General features: G+C 46.0%; 1 protein-coding gene across 1 annotated transcript in view; it reads left to right on the plus strand.

The window, feature by feature from the left end:
- LOC144170241 (uncharacterized) overlaps nucleotides 1-26,358 on the plus strand; it is a 31,893-nt gene that overhangs the window by 2,268 nt on the left and 3,267 nt on the right. The window contains exons 2-18 of the mRNA XM_077699898.1: nucleotides 2,340-2,408; nucleotides 3,105-3,299; nucleotides 4,065-4,112; nucleotides 4,540-4,785; nucleotides 6,702-6,842; nucleotides 6,971-7,094; nucleotides 8,279-8,382; nucleotides 10,938-11,033; nucleotides 12,082-12,222; nucleotides 12,912-12,986; nucleotides 14,831-14,935; nucleotides 16,693-19,593; nucleotides 22,925-23,023; nucleotides 23,664-23,747; nucleotides 24,224-24,284; nucleotides 25,350-25,438; nucleotides 25,624-25,697. Of these exons, the coding sequence (XP_077556024.1) occupies nucleotides 2,340-2,408; nucleotides 3,105-3,299; nucleotides 4,065-4,112; nucleotides 4,540-4,785; nucleotides 6,702-6,842; nucleotides 6,971-7,094; nucleotides 8,279-8,382; nucleotides 10,938-11,033; nucleotides 12,082-12,222; nucleotides 12,912-12,986; nucleotides 14,831-14,935; nucleotides 16,693-19,593; nucleotides 22,925-23,023; nucleotides 23,664-23,747; nucleotides 24,224-24,284; nucleotides 25,350-25,438; nucleotides 25,624-25,697 (4,652 nt within the window). The remainder of the gene's footprint in view (nucleotides 1-2,339; nucleotides 2,409-3,104; nucleotides 3,300-4,064; nucleotides 4,113-4,539; nucleotides 4,786-6,701; nucleotides 6,843-6,970; nucleotides 7,095-8,278; nucleotides 8,383-10,937; nucleotides 11,034-12,081; nucleotides 12,223-12,911; nucleotides 12,987-14,830; nucleotides 14,936-16,692; nucleotides 19,594-22,924; nucleotides 23,024-23,663; nucleotides 23,748-24,223; nucleotides 24,285-25,349; nucleotides 25,439-25,623; nucleotides 25,698-26,358) is intronic.

Below are 26,358 nucleotides of genomic sequence, written 5' to 3' on the forward strand. Positions count from 1 at the left end.
GAGCTATGATAGTTCTACTGTCTGCACATTGCAAGAAAAGGCACCAACTGATGCGGGACATGCTGATGTAGATTAGGAATAATCTCAACCCGCTGCGGTGGCTTAGTGGCTAAGGCGTTGCGCTGCTGAGCACGAGGTCGCGGGTTTGATTCCCGGCCGCGGTGGCCGCTTTTCTGATGGAGGCGAAAAGCAATAACGCCTGTGTGTTCGAAATTTTGGCGCACGTTAAAGATCCCCAGGTGGTCAAAATTAACTCGGAGCCCTCCACTACAGTGTGCCTCATTGCCTGCGTTGCGTTGGCGCGTTAAGCGCTATAATCAACCAAGGAATAAATAATCTCAGCCCAAGCGGGAAAATCCAGACGGTATACCAGGAAAAGAAAGCGCCAAGGTATGAGATTTGTCACCTTCAAGGCCCGTTCACACTTGCAACTGAGCGACAAAAGCGACACAATTCGTCGCTCTTATCGCGGCGGCAGAAATCGCTTGAGACCAAACGACAAGTGTGACGTGAGAGACGCGACAAGAGCGATGCTGGGTGACTAGAGCGACAGAAATCGTGTCGCTTTTGTCACTCAAGTCACAAGTGGGAACGGGCCTTCAGGCTAATGATACAGAATAACTTTCTTTTCGTTTTCATTTATAAAAATTTTTGTTAAAAATACCTTAAATGCTTCAAATATTATTTGTAACATTCCTGGTACACAATTGAAAAGAAATAAGTAGCATGGACGTTCAACTCTGACAACCTTTCAGATTGACAATTTTCGCATTTAAGTGACACCTGGGATTTTGAGTCATGCTTGTAGTAAAAGGCTGTGGACCATTATTGACCACCTGGGAATCTTTAATGTGTGTCAAAATCTGAGAATGCATGGCCGTTTTAGTTCCTCATCCCCATAGTTTCTCAGCCACCACAGTAAGAAAATCAGACACACCACATCGTGCCCAATAGTGCAGCGCCTTGGCTGCCGATCCAGCCATCACAACAGGTGCTGCCAGCCTATGGCAACGTGCCATCCTGTACACAGGTTTTGACAAGTGACTTAGGATTTTGAAACAGGCAGTGCATAAGACAAATGAGGTAAAAAGCACATTGCAATTGTGCCAAGTGGCAACCTTGTCACTCATTAGGGTAAAAGCCTTAGAAGTTTTGTCAGTCCGAAAATCCTAGTCTCTAATAGTTTTTGTTCTGTATTCCCGTATTTTTGTATTCCCGTAGTTTTTGTATTCCCGTCTGCATGGCAGTGATACTTGTTCCACATCTTCAAACACCACCGTAATCAAAACGCCAACAGAACTGTCAAGCTGTCTGTTCTACATGGTGTGAATTTACTCGCAAATTCGCTGCTGCTGCACCGTTTGTGCGGCAAAATGATCTGTTGCCACAGCGAAAAAAATAAATGAGCAGCACCACAGCAGTGATTTCTCAGGTAAATTTTAACCTTGTGGAACAGGCTTTAAGGTCTTTCGCCAGGGAGACCATAGCATTGCAAGAAATGTTGAACTGAACCTTGATTTGATTTAATTTCATTTTTATTCATTCTGAAAAGGTTAAAGAAGGTGTGAGATAGGATGGTGCAGTTGTCGAGGACGATGCAGAAGTGCTCTTTTTTCTTAGTTCCTCTTCCCCCTTGACAGTGTACGGCGTGTTTTATGGACTGGGTGGTTATGATGACGAAAGGCAGCCTCAAACTGGAACCCCTTTCTCACAGCCCTCGTTGCCCTACTCATTACTCTCATCAAACTCGTTGTCACACTCCTCATCAATCTCTTCCTGAAGCTTGCCCCTTCGTCTTTCACGGAATTAGAAGATCGCATAGGTTTCACTGCATTCTTCGTTTTGAATTCTATCATCCGGGGTAAATACCAGCCACAGTGGCTCAGTGTCTGAGCTGCTGTGCTTCTGAGCTCAAGGATGCGAGTTCGATTCACGGCCGTGGTGGCCACTTTTCAGATGAAGGCGAAAGCAAAAATGCCCACGTGCCGAGATTTCAGCGCACGTTAAAGAACCCCAGAGGGTCAAAAGTTAATCCAGAGCTCTATGGCGCACCACAAAGCCCAGTTGTAGCTTCGCCGCTTCATACCCCCAAAATTTTGGGTAAATGATGTATTTTGCGATATTAGCATGTGCAGGTTGCAATGGTGAGTGTTATCAGGGTGTGTCAAACATTTTTCACAATTTTTCTTAGTGCCGTGGAAGATGTTAAAATGCTTCATAAGATGAGTGAAGGCCTCGAAATGTGGCTCATGTCACACCTGCTACCTTATGCGATGCAACCTTTGCTTGGCCCATCCTACCTGACCACATTTTGATTTCACTTGTGTGGTGGCTTGCAGGGTGGTCCTGGAGAAGGAAGTGTTGACGGATCCTTCAGCATCACTGAAGATGACCAGCTACCAGAGGAGGTGAGGCTCTTCATTCACCACCCAGCCACGCTTTTTAGGTTCACTCTGTCTTTGGTTACAACAAAGCTGAAGCTATGGCTCGCAAGGGGGAAGCTTTGCAGCACGTCTTCTTTTTAAAGCTTTATTTGCACTAAAACTGAAGGGATTTGATGCCTGCGTGTCAGAAGTAACTTAGTAGACACCCTCCTGATCCTGATCAGATCAATTCCGCAACAAGCTTCTGTTGTAGACAACTTACAGGTCACATGTCACACTGACTCCTGGCTTGCTGCCATTGCTTTGCTGTATATACATTCAGTATCCACTGGATGAGCAGTATAATTGACTAAAAAAAGGGAGCAAGACCTTTTACAAAGCAAGAACAAACATGGTAGACTGGTAACTTGCGCATGCAGTACAGCCTGATAGCATGAAATCTTTTAATGCAGAATCTCAGATTACTTGTAGAATTTGACCGGTTCCATAACCCCATTAGCCTTTCTGGATAGGTAATGAAAACTTGCATAATTCAAGTGCTTTTTCTGGTCCAGCAGACTTCATATTAGCAAGGTCTTACTTATTTGTATTCTCAGCACTAAGGTGCCCGCACTTATTTCTCACACTTCAAGGAGGTGTTTGCAAGTGGTAAACCACTTTGCCTAGTGCGCATTGGCAAGCTGTTGTTGGTTCTTAACGACGGGCTTCCCTGCACCGCAGGGCAATGGACCCAGCAGTGCAGACTCCCTGCCTCTCTACCGACCGCCAGAGAACAGCCCCGCCCTGGTGGCTCCGTCCGACACGGAGAGCGAGGCGGAAGAGCACAACCTGGAACTGATCTCCAAGGAGCAGCTCTGGAATGCCTTCCAGACTGCGCGGGCACGTGTGCGCAAGTACCGCAACAAGTACTCGGAGGTGAGCTTGCCACTGGCCGGACATTCAAGGCCAGGTTGGTTGCACTTGCGTTCAACACTCTGTTTGTCGTCTTTGTCTTTCGTTTTAAGAAAATTTTTAAAGGTACAGGGCAGACAGACAGGGAAAGTGTGCATGGTTCACGCGCCTAATAACACATTGGGGAGGCCCAAGCAGTCAGCAGCAAATTGAGACACTGACACAAGAACAGTCTGGTCCTGTTAACCAGCCCTGGTAGGAATGCTCGCATGTGGGCTGGTCCTATCAAAGCCAGTTTTATCAAGTGACAGTTGACAAGTGCATTTCGTGCCAAGAAAATCACTGCTCTTTCATCAATGGTGACCCCAAATTTGCAGTCTTTTGTTCCTAGTACTTTTTTTTTTAATCTAGTAAAATAGAGACTCTAAGACAGTGATCAACACCAAGCTCTTTGATATCAAACTGTGTGAGCAGCTCCCTTTTGTATATTGCCTCAAATATATTTCATAGTTTGTCCTGCTTATGCATGTTCTGCCTTGCAGGTAACTGCTGAAAACCATATCCTGACTAGTCCAACCTGCCTTTTTGTTGCTGGAGGCTGGACATGCCAATAAAAACAAAAGAATTTTATGGTTACAAGCTGATGCAATTTTACAAAAACAATGGAGGACAGTTAGCACCTAAGGCTAATCATTCGCCGAAGCCTGGCATGTGCCTACCAAATGCTTGCTTTTATTGGGCCTGTTTTCTCTCATTTGAAAGTGTGTGTTCTTTATCTGCCGTATGCAGGTGGTGCAAGCATATCAATCCTTGGATGCCGAAAAGGAAAAGATCAGGGTGAGCACAGTTCCTGCACATTGTCAGTGATGACCAAACAGTGGGAAGCAGTGTAGTCCTTTGTGCACAGCGGATGTGTTCCTTTGCAGCCTGTAGAACAAACCCAAGCTGAAGGCGCAGTAAGCACACAAAGCCTCGTTTATACCTGGTTTACTGCGTACAAAAACATGCATGCCAGCTCACTTCACCGTTTTGTGCAAACTCCATTGGTGGTGTCGCTGTCTGGATATTCGAGGGATCAAAGAAAGCAGAGCTGTGAGCAGCTGCTGTCTCTTTGTCCGTTCCCACGTAATCCAAACAAGGTTGTACTAGTGAATCTCCGGTGTCGGCGAACATCTCGGCCGCTACTGGGCAGCAGCTGAGGCTTCTTTGATGCGCCTAGTTAACACGGCGGTTGTGGCGGCCGGCCCATCCGTGTGTCCCGCAGCGCATCTTGAGCGAGAGCCAGGACAAGGCCCTGCGCCGCATGGGGGAGCTGCGGGAGCAGGCGCAGCTGGAGCAGCAGGCCAAGGCCCACCTGGAGGAGAACCTGCGCTGCCAGTTGGAGGAGAAGGAGCACCTCATTGAGACCCTCGAGACCAAGGTGGCCCTGCTCAAGGCCAACAACGCCACCCCCGGGGCACCCAACGAGGCTGCGGGCCAGGAGGAAGAGCTGGCACACTACAGGGACAAGGTGATGGGGGGGGGGACACCGTACAATGGGCTGGTCATGCGATATCAAAACAGGAAGTTGTGGATCGAGACATTCCTGCTACTCCGAGAAGGGATGTATCAGCATCCCCTCTCATTTTGGGCCGACTGCACTCAAAATTTTGACCTCTGGAAAACCCTGTTTCCGTATAGTCTGCCTAAAAAGACTTTGCGAAATATGATAGCTGAAATACGTGTACGCATGGCGTTAATTACCATTAAAAAATTGACGATTTTGATACCGAAATTGAGAAGAGTGCGGTCTTTACGGCCAGGCTGAAGTGGTCCTGCAGCCGGCGAGCGAGCAGCCGGCCGGTCGGAGAAAACCTGCGCGCAAGGGCTTCACACTCGCAGCAGTCCTAGGAGAAGCATGCCCAGCATAGCTTGATGAGTTCACCAGGCTGGACGAAGGACCAAGCACTCTACCAGCCGCAATGTCACTTCCGCTTTATGGCTGTTTGTGCGATCCACCGTCCAGGTGGAGCGTCGCCTGCGACGGAGCTATTTTAAAAAACATTCCCAACTGATTAACAGGTCATTTCATGGAGCTACCAGTCATGTCCCATTTGGTTTGGTGGTACGAACTGTACGTTCAAAATAAGCTTAGCCGACGTGAAATTTGAGTGCTGTTAGCCTTCAACGAAGCCAAATAACTATAGAAGAAGCCCTCTCAGCCTATGAGATTTCACTCCTCTGTGTGGTTTTAATTAACTGAGCTGATTGGGACATAGCCAGTTAGCCCCCTTCTTTTTTTTTTTTTTTTTTTTTTTCTTTTGAAAGCTTTTGCAAGCTTTTCATTCAGCATTGTAAGAATGGCAGCAATTTCAGAGAGGTAGAACAGCCTCTTTGGGTCAGTTTGGTGATGCCATAAAATCTGCCCAGCGATGTTTGAGGTGAATGAAATTGCCCATGCCTACTATGCTGTTGTGTACAGAGATCTCTTCTTACTCATTGAGGTATCTATCTTGACAGCTGCGTACTGTTGTCGCTGTAACTTTCATTTTGTCACTACTGTGAAACTGAGTAAGGCGAGTCAGTTATGTGCTGTTTGACTGGTCTGGTATTGCGAAAGATTGCATTTTATGATGTGGCTAGAGTATCATAAAGGGGCGACCAGTGCTGTAGGGCTCCCTTACTTGACTGTAGCAGTAACACCAAATGGGTTCTGCAGGATTCGTTGTTCCCCTCACACTTTTCCAAGTCATGATTATGCTATTTTTTTATGCAATGAAGCTTCATGTTAACAACAATATTTAACAGTTGTAATTTTTTGCGCATTTGGCAGTAAGAAAAAAGTGATGTGTAAAAATGGACTTGTGACTCTGAAATCAACACTGTGTAAACTGGCAGCAGTAGCATGCTGGTTTTAGGAACTTGAGACAAAGCGTTTCTTTTTCTGGCTAGTGTAGTCTGTCAAATTGCCATCTTCGCTCGGTGGAGCAGCACGAGGAGCTCTTATACATGCATACAGCATAGTGCCTTCCTATAAAACACTCGTGACTTCCAGGAAACATACACCAGTTATGGAACTTTTGTAAACAATGCTAGTCAAGTGCCACTAGCTTATAACTTGTTTTTGGTATTAAAGCAAAGCGTTGTATGGTTGGACGTAGCATGTGCACGTAGCCGAAATCGCGTCATCTGGCTAACACGAGAAATAACACTTTCCAATTTTAATTAACTATGATCTTGTGCTGCATCTGCCCAAGCAATGCCCCAACAGACATAAAATCATCGCTCGCTAAGTAAATTAAATAAAAGCGTCACTGGGTTCAACTTTCTTGCAGCCGGAGGTATACTCAAAACGTGCTCCCCGCAAACGACCCAAGTTCGACTTCTGCACTGCTCAGTTCTGTCTCCTCCTTCACCCAAGCCTGTGCCCCCTCTCCTGCAATGCAGGTGCAGCGCCTGGAGGCGCTGATGGCCAAGTGCAAGGACACCATCCAGAACAGCCGGGAGCGCTCCACCCAGCTGGTGCAGGAGCGGGAGGCCCTGGCCCGGGCGCTCGACGAGAAGGGCCGCCAGCTGCAGCAGCTGCAGGTACCGTGGGTGTACTCGAGCCGCTGGCTGGTTTGGTTTGGCTGCCCGCACTCTTTGGCCGTGCTGGGGAGGGAGAACGGAGGGAATCACAGAAGTACCAGTGCCTGGTCCTTGATCTGTTCTTGCAGGAGAGCGAGGCGGAGGCCCAGGCCAAGCTGCACATGGTGCAGCAGGAGCTGGAGCAGCGGGCACGCCAGCTCACCGAGGCCCTCGACGCAGCCACGGCTGAGCGAAACCAGCTGCAGGAACAGCGTACGCTATGGATGGCCACTCACTGTCCTGTAGTACTAGCTGGCACACTAACTAGCCTTGGTGGGAAGTGAAGGGTTTTGTAGTGGGAGCTTTCCTCTGAGCGCAAAGAATTCTGTAAGCCAAGGTGCCAGTCTGCTGAAATGCACCAGTATAAATTAGCGTTGTTTCATGGTAGTGCTGTCAACATCCTTTGGATTAGTAAAAGTTTGTAAATGTCTGAAGACACCAAAGGGCGTTACCTATTACAGCAGTCATCTGAGAGGAGCACATTCGATTATGTGGCGGCACCTTATACTATAAAAACAATTAAATAAGGCCTCACAGTTGGTGGTTGTGTGAGAAGACAATGAAAAGCAATGTTTGGAGGTTCCCCCTTCCTCCCCCCCTTCCTTGTGTCGATGCTTTTTAATACCAAAGGTGTCTCATGTAAATGGTTGTCAACTCAGTTAGCATATACTCGGCCTTTCCTGTTATTTTTATTTTTTGTTGCAGTTTTGTGGGTGTTTGGTCAAAATTGTAGTAAAAGCATGCTGCCGTTTTGCTCTGATCTTTATTTGCTTCCATTTTAACTGTTCTCACGTGCACAGATTCTTTTTCTATTTTTGCTCATATATTATAGCTAATATCGGGGCTTAGCCGCACTGCACTATTTTCTTGCACCCCACAGTTCTTTTCCTAAAGTAATCTATGCTGCATGTGCTTGCTTGGCTATGTGTCCTTTTGCTTTACACCTCATAAACTGTTCTCACGGGGCCAGGTGTGCAATGCGTAGGCATAGTGGCATAGTGCCACAGGTTTTGGTTGCTTTATAAATAGGCATTGGCTAGTAGTAGACATGTACAACCCACCTTGATGTGTTTTTGTTGCCATTGTGTCACATCTCTCTAAAATTGCTGCATCAACCCACAGGTATATGCTAAAGACTACTGCCCCTGCTAAACTTTGCAAGGGTGTTGAGGAGTGGAAGTGGTGATGAGATCAGTTTATTTTTATAAGGTTCCATGTTGGGCTAGTTGGTCAAGCATAATTAAGGGGGTGAATAGCTAGCGCAGCCAAAGACAAAGGACAGGAAGAACACACACGTACAGAGCACTCAGTTTATTCCTTTGCGGAGTTCATGTGTGCCCCTGCCGCAATGGTTCCTGGCTGCAGCTCTTGACAAGGAATCATCGACTTTCGCGCAGTGTCCAAGAGCCAGGCCGAGCACCAGCAGCAGTTGACAGCTCTGGAGCAAGCCCTTGAGGAAGAGCGCTCCCGTGCCAAGACAGCCGATCTAGGAATAATCAAGGTAGAGTGTCACTGGGCTGCTTAATGGGTGATGCTTCACAACTCGTGTAACTGCAAAATGGGGGGGGGGAGACAGGCAGTGGGGGTCTTGGTCCCCCTTTTTCTCCTTTTTCTGGTATTGAGTTCTGAATCTATGAGGCTATGGAAGGATGAGGACTGGGCAAGGAAGTGCAGCTATTCCTGTGTTTTCTCAAGTGGAACAGTGGCACATTGAATTTGCATCTCCTGGAGGCACAAGGGCATTTTTGTGGGGTGGGTTTGTGTGCCTATGATCTAGAAAGGCCAAAAGAGCAACACGTGTTTGCTTGACATGCAGAGCTACGTAAGGCATGAATTACTGGCTAGCGTATAACTGTGGCCTTGATTGACAAACAAAACAGCCAGACCAGTCTGATTGTCATGAAATGCACTGCTTTTTTTTGTTATATTGGACATGGGCGTGGTAACTCCTGATGTGCAGTCTGATGTAAATAACCATTTTAAGAATTTTCACAACTACAAAGCAGGGTGTCGAACCGGAACCGAACCGAACCGAAAACCGGAACTGAACCGGTATTTTTGCCGGAACTGAACCCGAACCCGAACCGGTATTTTTTGAGCACGCTGAACCCGAACCGGAACTGAACCGAAAAAAGAAATAACGGTTACCGGTTCATGCCGAAACGGTTCGACCCTCCGTTGTTGATATTTCCCAGTCAATGCAATTCAGGATTTTTTTCTTTCACGTACCATCAACTTCGTACCCGCTCGCGCACTTTCCCCTCCAGGCAATTGAACATTATCACCCTCTATGTAACAACAGGGGAAATGAATGAGCACCAATGTAGCAATGGCCTGTTGCTGCTGGAAGCGCGAGCGTAGTGCAAGCTGACCAAACGAAATCTCATTCTCGGCAGCTTGCAGGGGATATAAAACGACTTTGCCCTTCCCTAGCTGCGACTTTATTGGAGCAATATCAGGCTGCAGGAGTGCTCCACTGCGCAACAGCGAAAGCCCACACCCGATGTGTGCAAACTTTTTGCATTTCGTAATTTGTTTAAAAGGTCCGACACCAGCAAATTGTTAATACTTGACAAGTGTGACCGCAGGAGCTGCTCAGTGGCAAAGCCGTTTGCTGCTGATGCAGTTTTGTCTCTTTCAGATCTGCTTTTTTTCGAAGGTGCACTTGTGCTGACTGCCAAAAGTCGCTACATTACTTCTACTGCTACTCGTTCTGGAGGGGAGTACTGCTGTGGCCGAATTAAAGAGCGTCTGCCCAAAAACGTCCCATCTCATGCTCCGCGCGTCGAATTTCCCTTTCATTTTGTAACAGCATAATCTGTTATTTGTAACAACATAATCTGTTATAAGATTCCGCAATGTAGCACACAGAACGATGGTCGGGGGTCAGGCGGTACGATGACATACTGATTGTAATGCACACATCCGGTATAGCTTTCGCAAAAGGAATTGCAGTGGTCAGAGCAATAATGCAGCGACCGAGCGTTAACTAGAGCTTACTTTTAACAAAAGTGTGGCTACCACATTCGATAAGGTGACATCTAACAAATTATTCAGGGTGACCAAATAATCTAGTTCATTTGTAGTATTTATGTGCCTGTTGTACGATTTTTCGTTTTTGTTACAAATATAAAAAATGTGCGCCATTGGTATTAAGCGCTGGTACACAGGCCTAAATTTAAGGTTTCAAGGTTAGAGTGATGGGCGATTCCATAGTGACGATTGCGAATTCAACAAAAAAGGAAAGGACAGAAAATATATCCCACCATCATATCTCTTGGCGGTGGCTTTATGCATAGTCGCTAGGACAACATGAAGTCTGGGCGAGAAACTAGGTGGTAAATTGTCGATACTTCATCTGTTTTTCTAATATCTCGTATTTCTAATATCTCGTAATCGTTTAAAGTGTGCTTTGCAATTGTGCCTCTGCCCTTGGGGAACAGCAGCATATTGAATTTTTCTCTGTATTTTGATTTGACTGTTGTTTTAAACTACTAAATGTTTTTTTTTAATTTGAGTGATAATTGAACTAATCGAACCGGTTCGCGAACCGGTTCGGTACGTGATTTTGTGGAACCGGAACTGAACCGGAACGAAATGATTTCGCCTGAACCAGAACCGTAACCGAACCGGTATTTTTTTCGGTTCGACACACTGCTACAAAGGCTATGCTGCTCGATCAGCAGGCACATAGAAATAAACCAGAACCTACAGGGAGACATTCAAAAAAGTCTGATGCAAGCTGCCACTCACAAGCCGGCAAGATCAGAGCCTACTACAAGTGATTGATCTCTGGGCCAGTGTGTTTGGAAGGCCAAGTGGTCAGTTGGTTGCGGACAGGTCACACGTACTAACGCGCAAGAATTTTGTCAACTTGCTTTTTACCTGTAATATGGACTTGAATACACTTGGCACTTTCCTTCAGTGCAAGCTCGTGTTTGTGAGCTGTAGTATTTAATCAAAGTTGCTCATAAACAGGTAAATTGCTCGTGCACCTGAGTACGGCATGACACTCAGTTAATCGCACTTTCCTTTCTCTTTTCCTCGCTCTTGCAGCAAGAGTGTGACAAGAAGATTGCTGCGGCCGAGCACAACTGGGTTCAGAAGCTGGAGGCCTCTGAGAAGGAGTACCACCGAAGGATGTCGGAAAAGGTGCTCCCCACTGCATGCACGATGGTGTGCTGTTTGGTAGAGGACATGTTGATTATGCAAGCTGCCCAATGACTTTAAATGTAAAAAAAACGAAAAGGGTGGAAGAAATCTTTTTCACAGGCACTAAATATCTCTCTCTCTCTCTCTCTCTCTCTCTCTCTCTCTGTGCGTTTTGTTTGTGCCTTGTCATAGGCCTCCTTCCTCACTTTTTTTTAGTTTCTTCAATTTTTAGCTTCTGCAGAATGCAATGTGCTGTCCTGAGAGCGCAGTTCATAAATTGAGTGTGGCAGTTTTAGTGAGCGATGGTAAATCTCCAGTCTGCTAAAACCCAGTTCGTACTGGTAGAACAGTTTCGTTTTCTTTTTCTCCCCTTTTAATTTTATGCAGTAGCTATACCAAATCTTGACCTGATCTGGCTTTTCCACTTTCTTTTTTCAAAATAAAGCACTAAAAAAGGGATATTTGTCCTTCCAAGTGCTTACATGGTACTTATGTACTTACAAGTACAAACTGCAGTTTCCCTGCTACTGATTGCTTAAATGCTGCAGCTGTTACTATGCTTTGTATCGGCTGGTTACCACTGTTGCCAACTACAAACGTTCTTGCCACCTGTGTTTTCTATGACCAATTCCAAGCTCTAGCATCTCTTTTGGCAGCATTGTTTTAGTTTTATGTTGTGACTCGGTTTCATACTTCCTTGACTTTTAGCCTTGGTGCTTGCATCACCAGTAACTCATGTTATCAGGCTGAAGACTTTGTGCTTGTGAATTTGTAGAGCTGTGTGTCTTGTACTGTCCTAAAGCTTTTTTTTTTTTCTAATAGATAATGGTGATAAGTTACCAATGCAGAATGGCATCTATTCAGAAATGCCATTCCATTTCTCCACTGTGTTGGTGGTTAGCATAGTGCCACACCCATAGTGGTGCTTTGGCAGTATTTCAGCTGTAAAGATTTTTTTTTTTTTTCTCGCACTGACTGTTCTTCATTTCTGTGTGACATTGGTGGCTCATGTTTGCTCATAGCATGTCATGCCCCTGTGCATGTCCAGGAAAACGAATTGCGGCGGGTAGCCATGAAGCTCTCTGAGCTCAAGTCCATCACTGAAGAGGCTGAAGAACAGGACAGCATGGATGACACCACTGCAGGACATGGGGACGGCATCCTTAGGGACATTGAGTCCTATCAGCTGGTAAGTTGCACACCATGAGGCACTGCTGATTGAAGCTGTCATCAGCTATTGCAAGAGGCACATAGTCATTTCTGTTGTTATGTCACCTTTGTTTTATCTTTATTATGGATCCACCATCTCTGTGATGTCACCCTGTTAAGTGGGTCTATGGCTTTTAATCCCCAGTGCAGTACTTTATCTGTCTGATAGGATAAGTGCAACAGTAAGATTGACTGCTGAGCCAATTACTGTAGTGATGTGTAGTCTCCGTGCTCAAGAACCAGGCTGAGGAATGCTCAGTGCCATTTTCTACAGTGCCTAAGTGTTGTCATTACAGTTCTTGTGCTTTGCGTGCTTTTGCCTGTAGACACGCACGTATAATTATAATTCTGATCATTGTTCGAAAACTGCTTTGGTTTCAAAGTTCTGTAACATCTTTTAATAAACGGCAGCTATTGCTGCTTCAAGGCTCGTGCTGGTAATCATACCTGCACCTGTTTAAGTATTTTTGCTCTGGCTTACATGTCTCGGGAGACACAACTGTGTCAGTGCGTTGCCAGACCAGTAAGATCAGCTGCGTTTCATGATGAGTGCGGTGAAATAATGTTGCTGTGCGGCCACTGAAAAGTCTTCTTGCATTTGCATTGTTGTTGCGGTCACTGCCTGCGCTGCTGTGCATAACCATCTGCACGTGCAACTGCCTTCTTCAGGTCAAGTCAAACCTGGAGCAGAGCGTGCAGCAGCTCAAGGCTACGCTCGCTACCGAACAAGAACAGGCAGCCAAGGTAAGGATGGCTCTGAGCACCTCTTGCATCACTGGCTCCCGAGAGATAGCACGTTCTGTGTTCACAAACAGTAGCTGTTAAAAAAAGAAAAGAAAAGAAAGGAAAGAGCTCCCCAAATACGGTTAGCAATGAAGTTTGGCCCTTGTAAGATTAGTGCACCAGTTTTAGGGCTGAAAGCGCTTGCTGATGTTAGAGGCATTATACATAAACGGTTGTCTGCTTTAGCTTTTTCTTGATTTAAATCTACCCGTAGTTTTTCTGTAGGTTCCCACTGCTCTGTGTGCAAATCTTTACTCTTCCCCTGCAATCTTTACTGTGTGTGCCACCTTTTTCTGCGAAATTCAGCTGTACATCTTTGCTTACAACCAATGTTTGTATTGGCGGGAGTCAACTAAGCAATTTTTCTGCTTGGAAAAATCTACAAAGTTGCGAGCAGAGCGTTGTGCAGCTTAGCAATTGAAACCATAATTCATAAGTGTATACATTTTTTTTTTTTTATTTCTTGAAATATCTAAAAGGAAAACTACGCTGTGGAAAGCACTGTTGCAAGTACTAGTTTTGGGATGGATACTACAAGACAAGTGGACCAACTATAATCTATTTATTTCATTACAACTGCAGAGCGTGTAAGGGGTCAGGGCATATTGTGCTGCATATAAATGAGCTACTTCTTCCAGGAGAAAAATTTTAACTTTATTGCCTCGACAAGTATTCTTTTTATTTCCTTAGGGGCTGTGCATTTCTGTTCCGTTAACTTCATGCACCATTGTAGAAGCTGTGAGAATTGAAAAAGTGCAGCCAATGTCGTGCCAAGGGAAGGATTCCCTAGGGCCATCCTCTGCTTCCTTTAATCGGAGCAGAAGCCGTGGATGTGTTTTTCGAGAAGGAATATTGTTGCCTGTGTGTTTGCAGTCTTTATTGACTGGTGTCCCACTCGCCCTGTTGGCAAATTCTGTCTGTAGTTTTCTCAGTGCTGCACGGAGTTTGTGAGATGAACCTGGAGGGAAGCAACTCGTCCCTTCTTTTTCTTGAAAAATTGCACAAACGTCAGAAGATGTTCACTCATTGTATTCCTTGCAAGTACGTACCGTAATTACCTGATTCTAACGCGCACCCTATTTTCCAGGCAAAAAACCGAAAAAACTTGCCCCTCCAATTGTAACGCGCACAGAACTTTGTGAGCAAGAAAAACGAATGCGAGAGAAACGGGCGATTTATTTCCCGAAGTAATCTCACGCATCTCACTCCTCGTCGCTCTCCGAGAGCTCCTTGTCGCCTTCCGCTGACCGCGACATCTCGTCCTCGGTGTCGTCAGGCGCGTTCGCGATGCCACACTTCTGAACGAACGTTCAACCATGTTCGATGGGATCGTGACCCACGCCTCGCACGCCCATACCGCAAGCTTCTCCAGAGGCGCACGCTTCAGCGAACTGCTCGTTGTGAACGCGTGGGAGCCGCTCGTAAGCCGTGGAAGCAGCGCACCTTCGTTTCCGCTGCTGCCATTGCTGTAATCAAGCGCGCAAGTGGAACGATTTGACGATTTGTGTGAACGCCGATAGAAAACTCTAGGAGTCTAGATCCAAAAAATTCATAGAGATAATGACATTTATTGCTTAAAGCTTTGGCGCCATCTTGAGATGGCGATGGTGATGGGTGGGACGAAATTTCAGCTGTTTCGGCTGTTTCGGTTTCGTATCCGAATCAACGCGCATGCGATTTTTTGGCTTGTTTTTCCAGAAAAAAAGTGCGCGTTAGAATCGGGTAATTACGGTAATTATTGGGCAATTGAGAGCCCACAAAAGACCATGCTGTTTGTGTTATGAAATTGTGCTTGATTGCTACAGGCCCAGGCAGAGCTGTCCAGCCAGATACAGAAGATGCAAGTGGAACTGGAGCAAAGTTTGAACATGGCCCGAGACCTGCAGGCACAGCTCGACCAAGCAGTGCAGGTACAAACCCTCATCGTTTGTGAAACAATATTATTTGAATTGCCAAAGTAAAGAACGAGTTAGCCTGCATCTTTGCACAAATTTAAGCAACACTCCGAATGACTGCTGTGCACGTATTCGTCCACTTTGCCGTCTGCCAAGTGATGCGGAATACAACCTCTGTTTGACGGTGTCCTGAGTTTTGCTTCCACCCCACAAGAAACTAGAGTCTTTTACATTCATGCACACATATGTGCAGCAACTGAGAAGGATGTTGCGATCAAAACGGTGTTGAGCCAAAACGTACAATGGGCGTTGATCTCTGAGCCATTCGAGTAAACAAAAAATTGGTCACTACAACGACGGCGCATGTAGATTCTCGATACACATAAAACGCACATTATGCATTAGTGTAACTTGATATCATATACAGTAGCCTCCGGTTCAGATGAACTCAGTTAAGGCAAACTTCATGGTTATGATGAACAACACTTTTGTTTTCTTGTAATGTCCACAATGCAAGAGACCCCGCCACTTAAGGCGAATTTCTGATAATACGAACAAATTTTCATGGTCCCTTCAAGTTCATCTTAACGGGAGTCTAGTTTACTGCGTTCTCATGGAGCTAGAACAGTAGAGTAAAATGCGGTTGAACACTTTTTATACCGCACCACTAGACATGATGAGCTGGCTAATGATTCAGTCGAGTCCACTTACAACAATAACCAAGTGCCAAGGAAATCCCATTGTTATAACCGATGATTGTTATAAGCTCATTGCGAAAAAATAAGACGAAACAGAGATCCAAACATCTTATTCGCATGCAAGCAAGGTCGCACCACTACTTATTTGCAGAAAAGATACCATAGTCAGTGGGCTTTGTTTGCTTAACGCGATGCTGGCACTATCTTTTTCAAGAGCATCTGTAGGTGCTTCACCTAGCTGAGCAAAAGGTCCTTGGCGGAAACAAAGTCCCTGAGGGACTGCATCATGCGTTGGGCCTCCGCCAAAGACACTACCTGAGTAGGCTGCAGAACTGCGTCGTCAAAGTCATCACTGTCACCACTGTCTGCAGCACGTATCTGCCTTTTCAGTGAGGCACTTAGACGTTTCCAAAACATCTGCTCTGATGTCCCATCCGCGGAAAAATAGAAGAGATGAGGTGTATCGCGGCCCACGGCATGCGCCGTGGGCCGCAATATTTGCTCATATTGTCGGTGCATACTGGGACCAGATTCAATCATTATATCCGATAGCCAATCGTTATATGATTTGGCTACGCCGTTCGCAAGCCGCTAGTCTCATCATCTATAAACGATAAAGCCCAAAACAAACAAAAACATTCCACGCAATTGTTTATCAGGACGCGAGGAGCACTTGCGCCAAAGCCCACGCAATCGTCACATTAGGCCCCAAATATGCCATCGGAAAAAAAAAAGGAATGCTACAAATGCGTCGCTCTGCGGTGCTTCAGTGACAATCTCAGCACCGCTGCAGGAAGCGAGAAAATCGGCGTGCCTGCGAGTAAAACAGGATGCGCATGCGCGCCGCGCTAGTCTCGACAACAGGCGCCGGGCCTCCAGAGCGCGCATCGGTGGCTTTTGCCACGTGCTCACGTGGTCTGCAAAATTAAGTCCCCGCCTGTACTTGCTGCTTTATGCAACACTACACTGCATTTACCTGAGGTAGTGCCATCAAGTGTGCTTAGTAGGTGGCATTACAGCAAAAAAATACTGTGTTGTAGAGCTTTTGCTGAGAATTTTGTCTCTCCATTTCAGGAAAAGGCACAAGCCATTGAAGAAATCAAGCAGGCCATGGACCGTCAAACTGAGGACATGCGAAACAACTTGTCGCAGCTTGAGGAAAGCAGAAAGAGGGAATCGCAGTTGGCAGAAGAGATGCAGCTTCTGAAATCGCAGAAAGAAAGAGACCATATCATGGTGGAGGATAGGTGCAAGGCCATTGAGAAGGACCTTGAGGAAGCCAAGCTCCTTGCAGAAGAGAAACAATCTGAGGTGGCCAGGCTGACGCCTGAAGCTGAAGACCTCCGCAGGAAACTGGAGGAAAACACATTCCATTTACAGGAAAGCCGGCAAAAGGAGTCACAGCTGACGCAAGAAATGCTGATGTTGAAATCACAAATGGAGCAAGACCAAAGCACTCTTGTAGAGCGATGCAAGTCATTGGAAAAGGACATTGAAGACAGCAGGCTGCTTGCCGAAGAGAGGCAGTCGGAAGTTGCCAGACTAGGCAAAGTGGCTGAAGAACTCCGCACTGAACTAAAGGCTAACTTAGCCCAGCTAGAAGAAAGCAGGCAGAGGGAATCGCAGCTGACTGAAGAAATGCAGCTGCTGAAATCACAAACAGGAGATAAGGAAAGCACGCTTCTGGAGCGGTGCAAAGCTCTTGAAAAGGAGATTGAAGACTCCAGGCTCATGGAAAACGAAAGACTGTCGGAGGTGTCAAGACTGTCTTCAGAAGCAGAAGACCTTCGGGAGAGATTACGATCAAACTCGTCTGAACTTGAGGAGAGCAGAAGGAGGGAATCTCGGCTTTCTGAAGAGATTCAGTTGTTGAGGTCTCAAACAGATGACCAAGGTGTGCTTGTGGCCCGATGCACGGCTCTGGAGAAGGATGCAGAAGACAGCAGGATGCTCGCTCAAGAGAGGCAATCTGAGGTGCTCAAGCTGACATCCGAGGTTGAATGCCTTCGCAGAGACCTTGAGAATAACCTGTCCTCGCTTGAGAAGACCAGACAAAACGAGTCACAGTTGACACAAGAGATCCAGTCACTGAAGTTGCAAATGGAAAAGGATCGAGAAGGGTTCCAGGAGCAGTGCAGTAGTCTAGAAAAAACAGCCGAAGAATTGAGGTTGCTGGCAGAGGCGAGGGAGTCCGACGTAATGAAACTGACTTCCGAGGCCAGAGACCTCCGTAAGGAAGTGGAACTAAGCTCGTCCCAGCTGGAAGAGAGTATGCAGAGGGAATTACATCTGGCGCAAGAAGTTCAGTCACTGCGATCACAAACAGAGCAAGACCAGAGTGATCTTTTAGAACGCTGCAAGGCCTTAGAAAAGGACAATGAGAAAATGAGGCTGCTGGCAGAAGAGAAGCAGTCTGAGGTGGCCCAGCTCACTTCTGAGCTGGCTGACGTTCGCAAAGAACTGCAGACAAGCTCATTTCAGCTCGAGGAAAGCCGGCAGACAGAATCGCAGTTGCTGCAGGATGTTAATTTGCTGAAATCACAGTCGGAACAAGACAGGTGCGCACTTCTCGACCGCTGTACAGACCTAGAAAAGGAAGTTGAGCAAGCCAGGCTGGTCTTGGAAGAAAAGAAGTCTGAAGTTGCCTGTCTGACTAGTGAGGCGGAAGATCTTCGGAAGGAGCTTCAGTCAAACTTGTCGGAGATAGAAGAAAGCAAGCAAAGGGAATCCGGGCTGATGCAGGAGTTGAATCGTCTAAAAACACAGCGGGAACAAGACCAAAGTGCACATATTGAACAGTATAATGTTCTCCGAGAGGATGCCGAAGAACTGCGGCAGCTGGCGAAAGAGAAGGAGGCTGAAGTTGCCAGGCTTACTTCTGAGGCTGAGGATTTCCAGGACAAACTTCAAAAAAGCTTGTCTGAACTCGAAGAAAGTAGACAGAGAGAATGCCAGTTCATGCAAGAGATTGTATCATTAAAAGCACAGAGCGAACAAGACCAGAGTGCACTACTGGACCGTTGCAATTCCCTGGAAAAAGACATCGAAGAAGCGAAGCTGTTGTCCGAAAAAAGCCAGTCCGAAGTTGCCACACTGAACTCCGTGGCTGAGGACCTCCGCACAGAATTGCATAAAAGCACGTCTCAGCTGGAGGAAAGTCGAGTGAGAGAGTCGGAGTTGGCACAAGAAGTAGATTTGCTGAAATCCCAAGCTGAAGCGGACCACAGCGCTGTCTTGGAGAGGTGCAAGGGTTTGGAAAAGGACGTTGGGGAAGCCAGGCTGCTGTTAGAGGAAAGGCAGTCCGAAGTCACCCGGCTCAATTCTCTGTCCGAAAGCCTTTACAAAGAACTGAAGATGCACTCATCCCAGCTTGAAGAGAGCAGGCAGAGAGAATCGCAGTTGGTGGAGGAGATGCTGTCACTGAAGTTACAAAAAGAGCAGGAGGAGGTTGCACTCAAAGAGCAGCTCAATGTTCTACAAAGTGGCATTGAAGAGGCAAGGCTTCAGGTCGAAGAGAAGCAGTCCGATGTAGCAAGTTTAACTGCCGAGTCTCAGGACCTTCGTGAGGAACTGCAGGCTAGCATATCACAGCTTGAGGGGAGCAGACAGAGAGAGTCCCAGGTTGCGGCCGAGGTGCAGTCTCTAAAATCTCGAATGCAAGAAGAACAGAGCGTACTTTTGCAGCGTTGCAACGTCCTTGAGAAAGACCTTGAAGCAGCGACTCTGTTGTCGGAAGAGAAGCAATCTGAAGTTGTTAGGCTAAGTGCCGAGGCTGAAGAATTCCACAGGAAACTTGAAGACGTTATTGAGGAAAGGCAGGAGCTGGAAAGCCGACTCCAGACAGTGGAGTCAGAGGCAACCTGCGCCAAGCAAGAGCTCCAGCAGGCACAAGCATTCCAAAGAACTGACCTTGAAGAGCAGCATGCATCCGTTGTTGCTGAGCTGAAGGAGCAGCTGGCAGCTTTGCAACAGGAGGTAACGTCCATGCATGTCCATCATAATCATATGTATGAGAAGGTAACACAACTAGTAACACAACATGTAACACAACAATTGTGTAACGCAATTGCATAACACAGCAACATGTAACACAACAATTGTGAACAGTAATCCTATGGACAACATACAAACAAAACTCCTGGGTTGATCTAAATGAATTTACGTAGCTGAATCCCTAAATAATTTGGTAACTGTACCGTTCAACCTTACGTACTTGGGAAAATTGCAGAATTCAGGAAAATGCTGAATTTTGCCCAACAGCGGGTGGCACACAAAATGAAAAGATAGTGCATTTTCACGATTCTAGTATTTCAAACCTGTGATACTAAATCAATTCTAGAATTTCAGTAGTGCATTTTCTCAATTCTAGTATTTCAAACCTGTGAAACTAAAAAGGGGTAGGGGTGCTTCGATACGAAGTGCGTACCACCTAACAACCTAAACTGCTTTGAAGCATTTCCTTTGCTAAAGAGAGTGAGACTGCAAAGAATTGAGGGGAAAAGGTGGTGAGTAATGCCCAGCACAACTATAATGTAACCAGTTTTTTTCATTTGTGTTTGTTGTGATGTAACCGTCCGTACCTTACCATGTCGAGGCCACTTACGTTGGTTCCCATTTCAGTGCTTTCTTAAAATAGGTTTGGCTAAGCCATGTACTAAATGAGCCCTATTGCTGGCCTAAACTGTTAGCAGAGACCTTGTGCCTGAAACCCTCAGAAGATAATTAAGTGAATTTTAAGCTAATTTTTTTTTTTTTTGATAGGTGCCTGGTGTAGACAATGTGCCTAAAAGTTCTTTTAAAGCTGGAAAGAGAGCTTTAAGGGGGGAGGTGGGGATCGGAGCAAACTTTTTTATTTTTTGACATAGAGTAATGAAATTTGGTAGGCACATTGGAAAACACTCCAAATGGTGAATTTTTAAATTTAAGAATGATACCTTCAGTAGTTTTTGTGTTACAGAGGTGTACATGTTGTCCGCTCGTGGAAAGCCTAGCAAGGTATTGACATATGGTAGGAAGTTCAGAATACTTTTAAATTGTAGTCAAAAGAACACTACAGGGTATGACATTCTTCGAATTTTTTTTACACCCTTCATTTTTTTTACAGAAAACATTATTTTCACCTGTAACTAGTAGTATACAGCTGACTTGGCCGTAAATGTCACTTTAAAAAATATCTAGGCCCTAAAATGAAAATCCGAGAATGTCATACCCTGCAGAACTCTTCAAGGATTGAAATAAAACAAACAGTGTCAAAATCCGCCCAGTGGTTGCCATGCTATCCTTTCCACGAGCAACGAAGAACTCGTAAAACGCACTTTTGAGAAAACGGCTCTTGAAGTTTACGAAGACTTCACGATTTTTCAAACTGCACCAGCAGCATAGTCCTTGCTGTCCTTGCTTGGGGACAACCTCAAAGACCTTAGCCCTTCTATTTGGTGCATCTGGGAGGCCTTCCTGGCCAATTGAAGGTTTTCATGTGCAGGCCTTCAGATGGCAGAAGCACCAGTTTTACACCTAGTGTACCACAAAGTTTGCTATGGGCTACTAGGGTACCTAAACTTTACTTGATGTATGCCTAATGCATAGCTGTCTCCAAAATGAAGAGTAAGGCATGGTTTCGTTTTATATTAGTAATGTTCCAGCAGACTTTCAGCAGATTTCTGGGTTTCATAACATTGCCAAAGCTACAGCTTAGTACATGAGGCTGTTCGGTGTCAAAAAGTTATATCTGGGCATCACAAGCATAAGATGAGCTATTTGAAAGCAGAGTATATTTTTTTTACACAATTATAACATTGATTATTATTAGCATACCATGCTCTTCACCTTCAGGAGAATCAATCATTGCAAGATAGACAACAGCATTGCAAACATTGCGAAAATAGAAAACCCAATAAAAATATCGAATTGTGAATGCTGCACCCTTACGGCGTCTTTTCTAATTTATTTAACACTGAAAATATTATTTTGTAATCCCAGACTTCGTTGTACGAACTAGTTTAGAGCCACGGCAAAAGTTTCTCAAATAAGCTAGGTGACGGTTCATTGCACCCCCCCCCCCCTTTACAATCCCCCACGCGTGCGTTCCCCACGATCGTAATTTAGGTAACCTTGATATGGTTGGTCACTTCGCTTTTCCCATTATATTTCACTTCCCGTACATCAATTATTATTACTCGCGTGCAATAGCAACCGATCCCGCAATCGGCCGCTGCCCGAACACGTCGCGCCACTGCAGCGCGCGCCGCAACTTCTGGCGAGTCGGTCATTCCATTCCCGAAGCTCGCGAGCACGCTGTGTAACACAGCAATAACTCAGCGTTTTATAACATCGCAATGCTCACAATGCGTCCAAAAGTTCGCTTCACGAACCGCAATTGTAGGCGCACGCACCGCGCTTCCCACTCAAGGACAGACCACGGCGACGTCGCGGGCACGTTTTCGATGCGTCTTTCGAGCCGCGCACTTCCCTATCTGGCGCACGATCTCAACATTATCGCCGCGATAACAGTAATGTCACTGTTCAGTACTGCAACAGATAAAACGAGTAAACTGCTACCGAGTCGACCGGGAAACCTTGAAAACATCGGGAGCGCAGTGCGCGTAAATTGCGCAGCAGCCCGGCGGCCATTTTTTTGCTGGCATGGCGGCGCCCAATCAGGAGAGCCGTATCTAAAAACGCGGCCGGACAGCCAATCGCGTGTTACCATCTATCGGTTGCTTCGTTTCACTATCTTTCTCTTTCTGCCGTTTGTGCGTTTGTGAGCGAGCGATGACAAAAGGAGCGACCGGAAAACGAAAGTTAAAGAGTCGGCCGATCTAACGCGACCAAGATGGCGGCGCCCGGTACCGTCGTTCCGGAGATACAGCGCCGCGAAAATTGCCGTGTTTTCGTCATTTTGAGGAAATATTTTGCCACCTCAGCCGATATAAATATTTTTCTTTGGTACTTCGCGATCGTTTGCGGCGGGGAAACTTTGTGAACGCATAGAATATAAAACGTGCAATCCGAAAATGTGAGTTCCGAAAAAAACGATTTTTTGGTCACTTTTCGAAATCTGATCCCCGCGTCCCCCCTTAAGGCTGCAGTTCAAGTTGTTTACAACCATCCTGTCAGAAAGTCACTGCCACAGTGTTGGACTCTGCTGCGTAATCATTAAAATTCAAAATGTCTTTCAAGATGGGACACGATTAAGGGACTAGCAGACATGGTTAAGTTTTTGGTCCTGAATTAAGTAAACTCCCCTGCTTGAACACTGCAAATCCAAGAATGCCTGTTTGTTTTCTTTGCATTTACTTTGTTTTAGAAGGAGCATCTGTCAGAGGCGGAGCACAAGTTGCAAGCTCGCGTTGCTGAACTGGAAGAGTCTCTGCGGGAAGTCCGGGAAAGCCTTGGGGCTCAACCGGTAAGCTCTGTGTACCATTTAAGCTCGTCGTCATGTACTGCAAGAGCTAGCCACAGTTTGCTTCCAGTGACAGTGCCTAAGGGGCAACCGTACTTTTAAGTGCAGAGCACTTAAAAGTACGGTTACTCCTTGTTTTATCGTTGTAGCTCGCTCGCTGGACCCAAGTAGAGCCACACAGGCGTAGGTAACCCAGAGGCTTCGAAAGCCAAGCGGTTTATGTAGTCATAAGCGTTCGAAACTTGTGAACCGCTGGCATTTGTCATACATCTCCCCATTGTTTAGCGCAAAGAAAACTGCAGGTAAATTTGAGGCAAAATACATACGTAACTAAGCGGCCGCGCCCGCATTCATTTAGTTAGGAGTGCTCGTTGGGTTGGTTTTTACGTTAGTAAGTGAAAAAAGTGGCAATGCAACGCCAGCACGTGTGGGAAGAAAAGCATGCACAAAAAGAACAGAACTCCCGCCGGCGCAGTTTCAGGCAGGGGGCACACGAGCACTGCGAAGGCGGGAAATTTGAATTGCATTGTGTGGTAGCAGTGAGCGGATAACGGTGCTACAGTCCATCATGGCGAATCACTGCTCTGCACTTCTGACAGCTTTCACGTTAAGTGGAACGGCTTTAAGTTGGTTTTTTGTTTAGGTTGAAGTTGACGAGGCACATGCCAGGGTCCACACTGAGCAGCTGGACAACATCCCAGAACAACTTGACGGCGAACTAAAAAGAGTAAGTTTTCTCTTGGTATCATTTCGGAGTTGCAGCTTTCAGCTTTCGGAGCTTTCATTTCGGAGTTGCAGTGCTCATAGGAGTTGTTTCATTCCCGTTGGGCGAAAGACTAGCTCTTGCAATAGGGCAGGGTCAGAAAAGATTTGGTACAAGTGCAATTCAGAATTGTAAAAAAATGTCAGAAGTGATAACAAGAGAAACCTATAGTTCAGTCCTCTGATGCATTAATTGAATTGCTCCACAGTGCATAACTCACGTCTGCAGGTGTAGTAGTTGCTACCACTGTCATTTGCATTCACCAGATGTGACTACTGGTTGTTGTTCAGAGCCAAGGCAGCTTCTGTGGCAATTACCACCCCAGTGGTGGCTCGAAGGTTTCAAGTCTTATGTGACAGAGTGCATGATCAACCTGGCAGGGCTGGTCATTTAATTGGTGAAAGTGTTGTTTCATACTGATGTGCGTTGGTTTGTGATAGGAAACGGCGCAGCAGCAGGGTGCTGGGAAACACCACCAGGCTACTGACGGTAACGCATCAGGTTAGGCCTTTTTTCTATTCTGGGCATGTGTGTTGTCCTTCGTGTGCATCTTCTTCCTTTATCAACTGCGTTGCAACTGTTTTACCCTCTCACAAGTATGACTCTTGTAAATGACTAATCAAGCATCTAAAGCTTGCTCTGTTAATGGAGGCTGAATGGAAGTTGTTGCATGAGCTGCTTTGTTCCGTAGTTTTTGATGGCCAGTGTAGATGTTTTCAATTTGTAGAGCCGTGTTTAGGAGCACATGTGATCATAACAAAATATCCATTATACTATAACAAAAATATTCCAGCTTTCTAACTTCATTGTGTACCAAACCTGACTGCGTCTTGCTTCTTGCCACGAATACTGCTCTGATATTAATTCGTAAATGACTACTTTTACACGCATGTGCCTTTGCTCATGTTTCCAGTGTGTGCACGTCGGTTGCTAGTTTGTGAGATAGTAAGTGAAGGGGAAAAAAAAAGAAATGTAGATGAGTGCCTTAAAACGGGCCATGCAGACAAAAGGAAAGTTTGTTTTATTCGAAAGATTTCGTGTTTTATAGTGCCCCTAGTGCTTGTCCGCCGTATTCACTGAGGAATTAAACAATTCAGGTCAAAATTTTGATTCTCCCGCCAAATCGTGTGTTTTCGTGATGCCTGCCATGAAGTCAGAAGGGCCGGTATTCTAACGAACTTCAAGTGCGTCATTAGGCTCTGCAGCCTTGCTTACCGAATCACCATTCTTACTGCTATAAAAAGAATGTGCCCTATATGTAAGTGCAAATAGCTCATTCGGCAAGCTGATAAGTCCTGCCTAATTTTCGTTTGCTTTTGCCGGCCTCAGCCAATTGCAGAGCTGGCACATATGACATCATAGGTTCCGTTGCGAGAAATGAGCTAGTGGGTCGCATGGCCATTCCCTTTTTCCCTCGTTATGTAGCTTATTTGAGCGCAGTTTACGTTGAGAGTGGTGTCAGTATGATTTTAAGGAGGCAATCTTTCGAATGAACCGAACTTGTGTTTTGTCTGCATGGCCCCTTTAAGATACCAACCTGCACGTTCAATGGTGTGTTCCAACCAGGTCAACCAGTGGATGGCACCAGGGAGGACGCGGGAGAACCGCCTGCTGCCGCACACAGCAGCGGCTGGGACGACGCATGGCCCGACGAGGTGGGTGGCCACCACATTCGTACCAATTTCGGCCAAGGGTCGACTGTGACCGCCGAGACCCGGCTGCGGTTTTGCCATAAATGGTGCATTGCATGGTCCTCATACTTTGTTCTCGTGGCAAGCTCAAACGGCGGTGAAAGTTGTGAAACACTCCCAAATTTTGTTTGTTGGTGGCGCAAATGCAGGAAGAGTGGAGCCCTCCAGAGTGTCCAGCTGACGAGAGGATAGAAGCACTCCAGCTGACGCTTGGCCGTTACCGGTAGGCATTCCTACTGTGTTCTTACGAATGATGGAAACATTGTGCGCGTGTTTTTCCGTCTGCCTTTCCTTCTCCTTGAAAGTGCATCACTGCGAACTGCATCACTGGTGCTTAGTTTTAGCAAAGTTGTACTCCTTCAGGCACCTACTGGAGCCGTTGCTCCATTTGATAACAGGTTCTTTTTGCATGAACCAGCAATGATACCTTTTCCTCGTAACGCTAGGGGAAAAAAATGTTTTTTTTTTTTTTTTTTTTGCTAACTACAAATAGATGTTGCCTTGTTTCTGGTTTGCACTGTTTAAGAGCCTTTGCAAGCCCATCCTTAGCTTTGTGAGGCTGAAATTGCTGTTTGTGGACTGATTCAAGGTTGCAAACTTTCTTACCGTGGAACTGTGTACAGAGTGAAATGAGATCCCTTTTTCGCCACTAAAGCCACTTCTTATGCATGAAAAGCGGCTTGATATGCTGCTTGGACAGGCTGCATTTCAAAACAATGAGGTAGTCATTTGTGAGGAATACAAATAACGGCCCCTATTGGCTGTTGCCACAGCAGACTTGGGGGCTTTTGTACTATGGTCTCATGGAAATGAAGCCTAGGTTTAGAAATGTTCTTTACATTGTTACCTAGGTTTAGAAATGTTCTTTGCATTGTTATTACATC

The sequence above is a fragment of the Haemaphysalis longicornis genome, unplaced genomic scaffold (assembly GCF_048455015.1).
Source record: "Haemaphysalis longicornis isolate Haplotype H1 unplaced genomic scaffold, Haemaphysalis longicornis Haplotype H1 scaffold_2, whole genome shotgun sequence".
NCBI classification, from domain to species: domain Eukaryota; kingdom Metazoa; phylum Arthropoda; class Arachnida; order Ixodida; family Ixodidae; genus Haemaphysalis; species Haemaphysalis longicornis.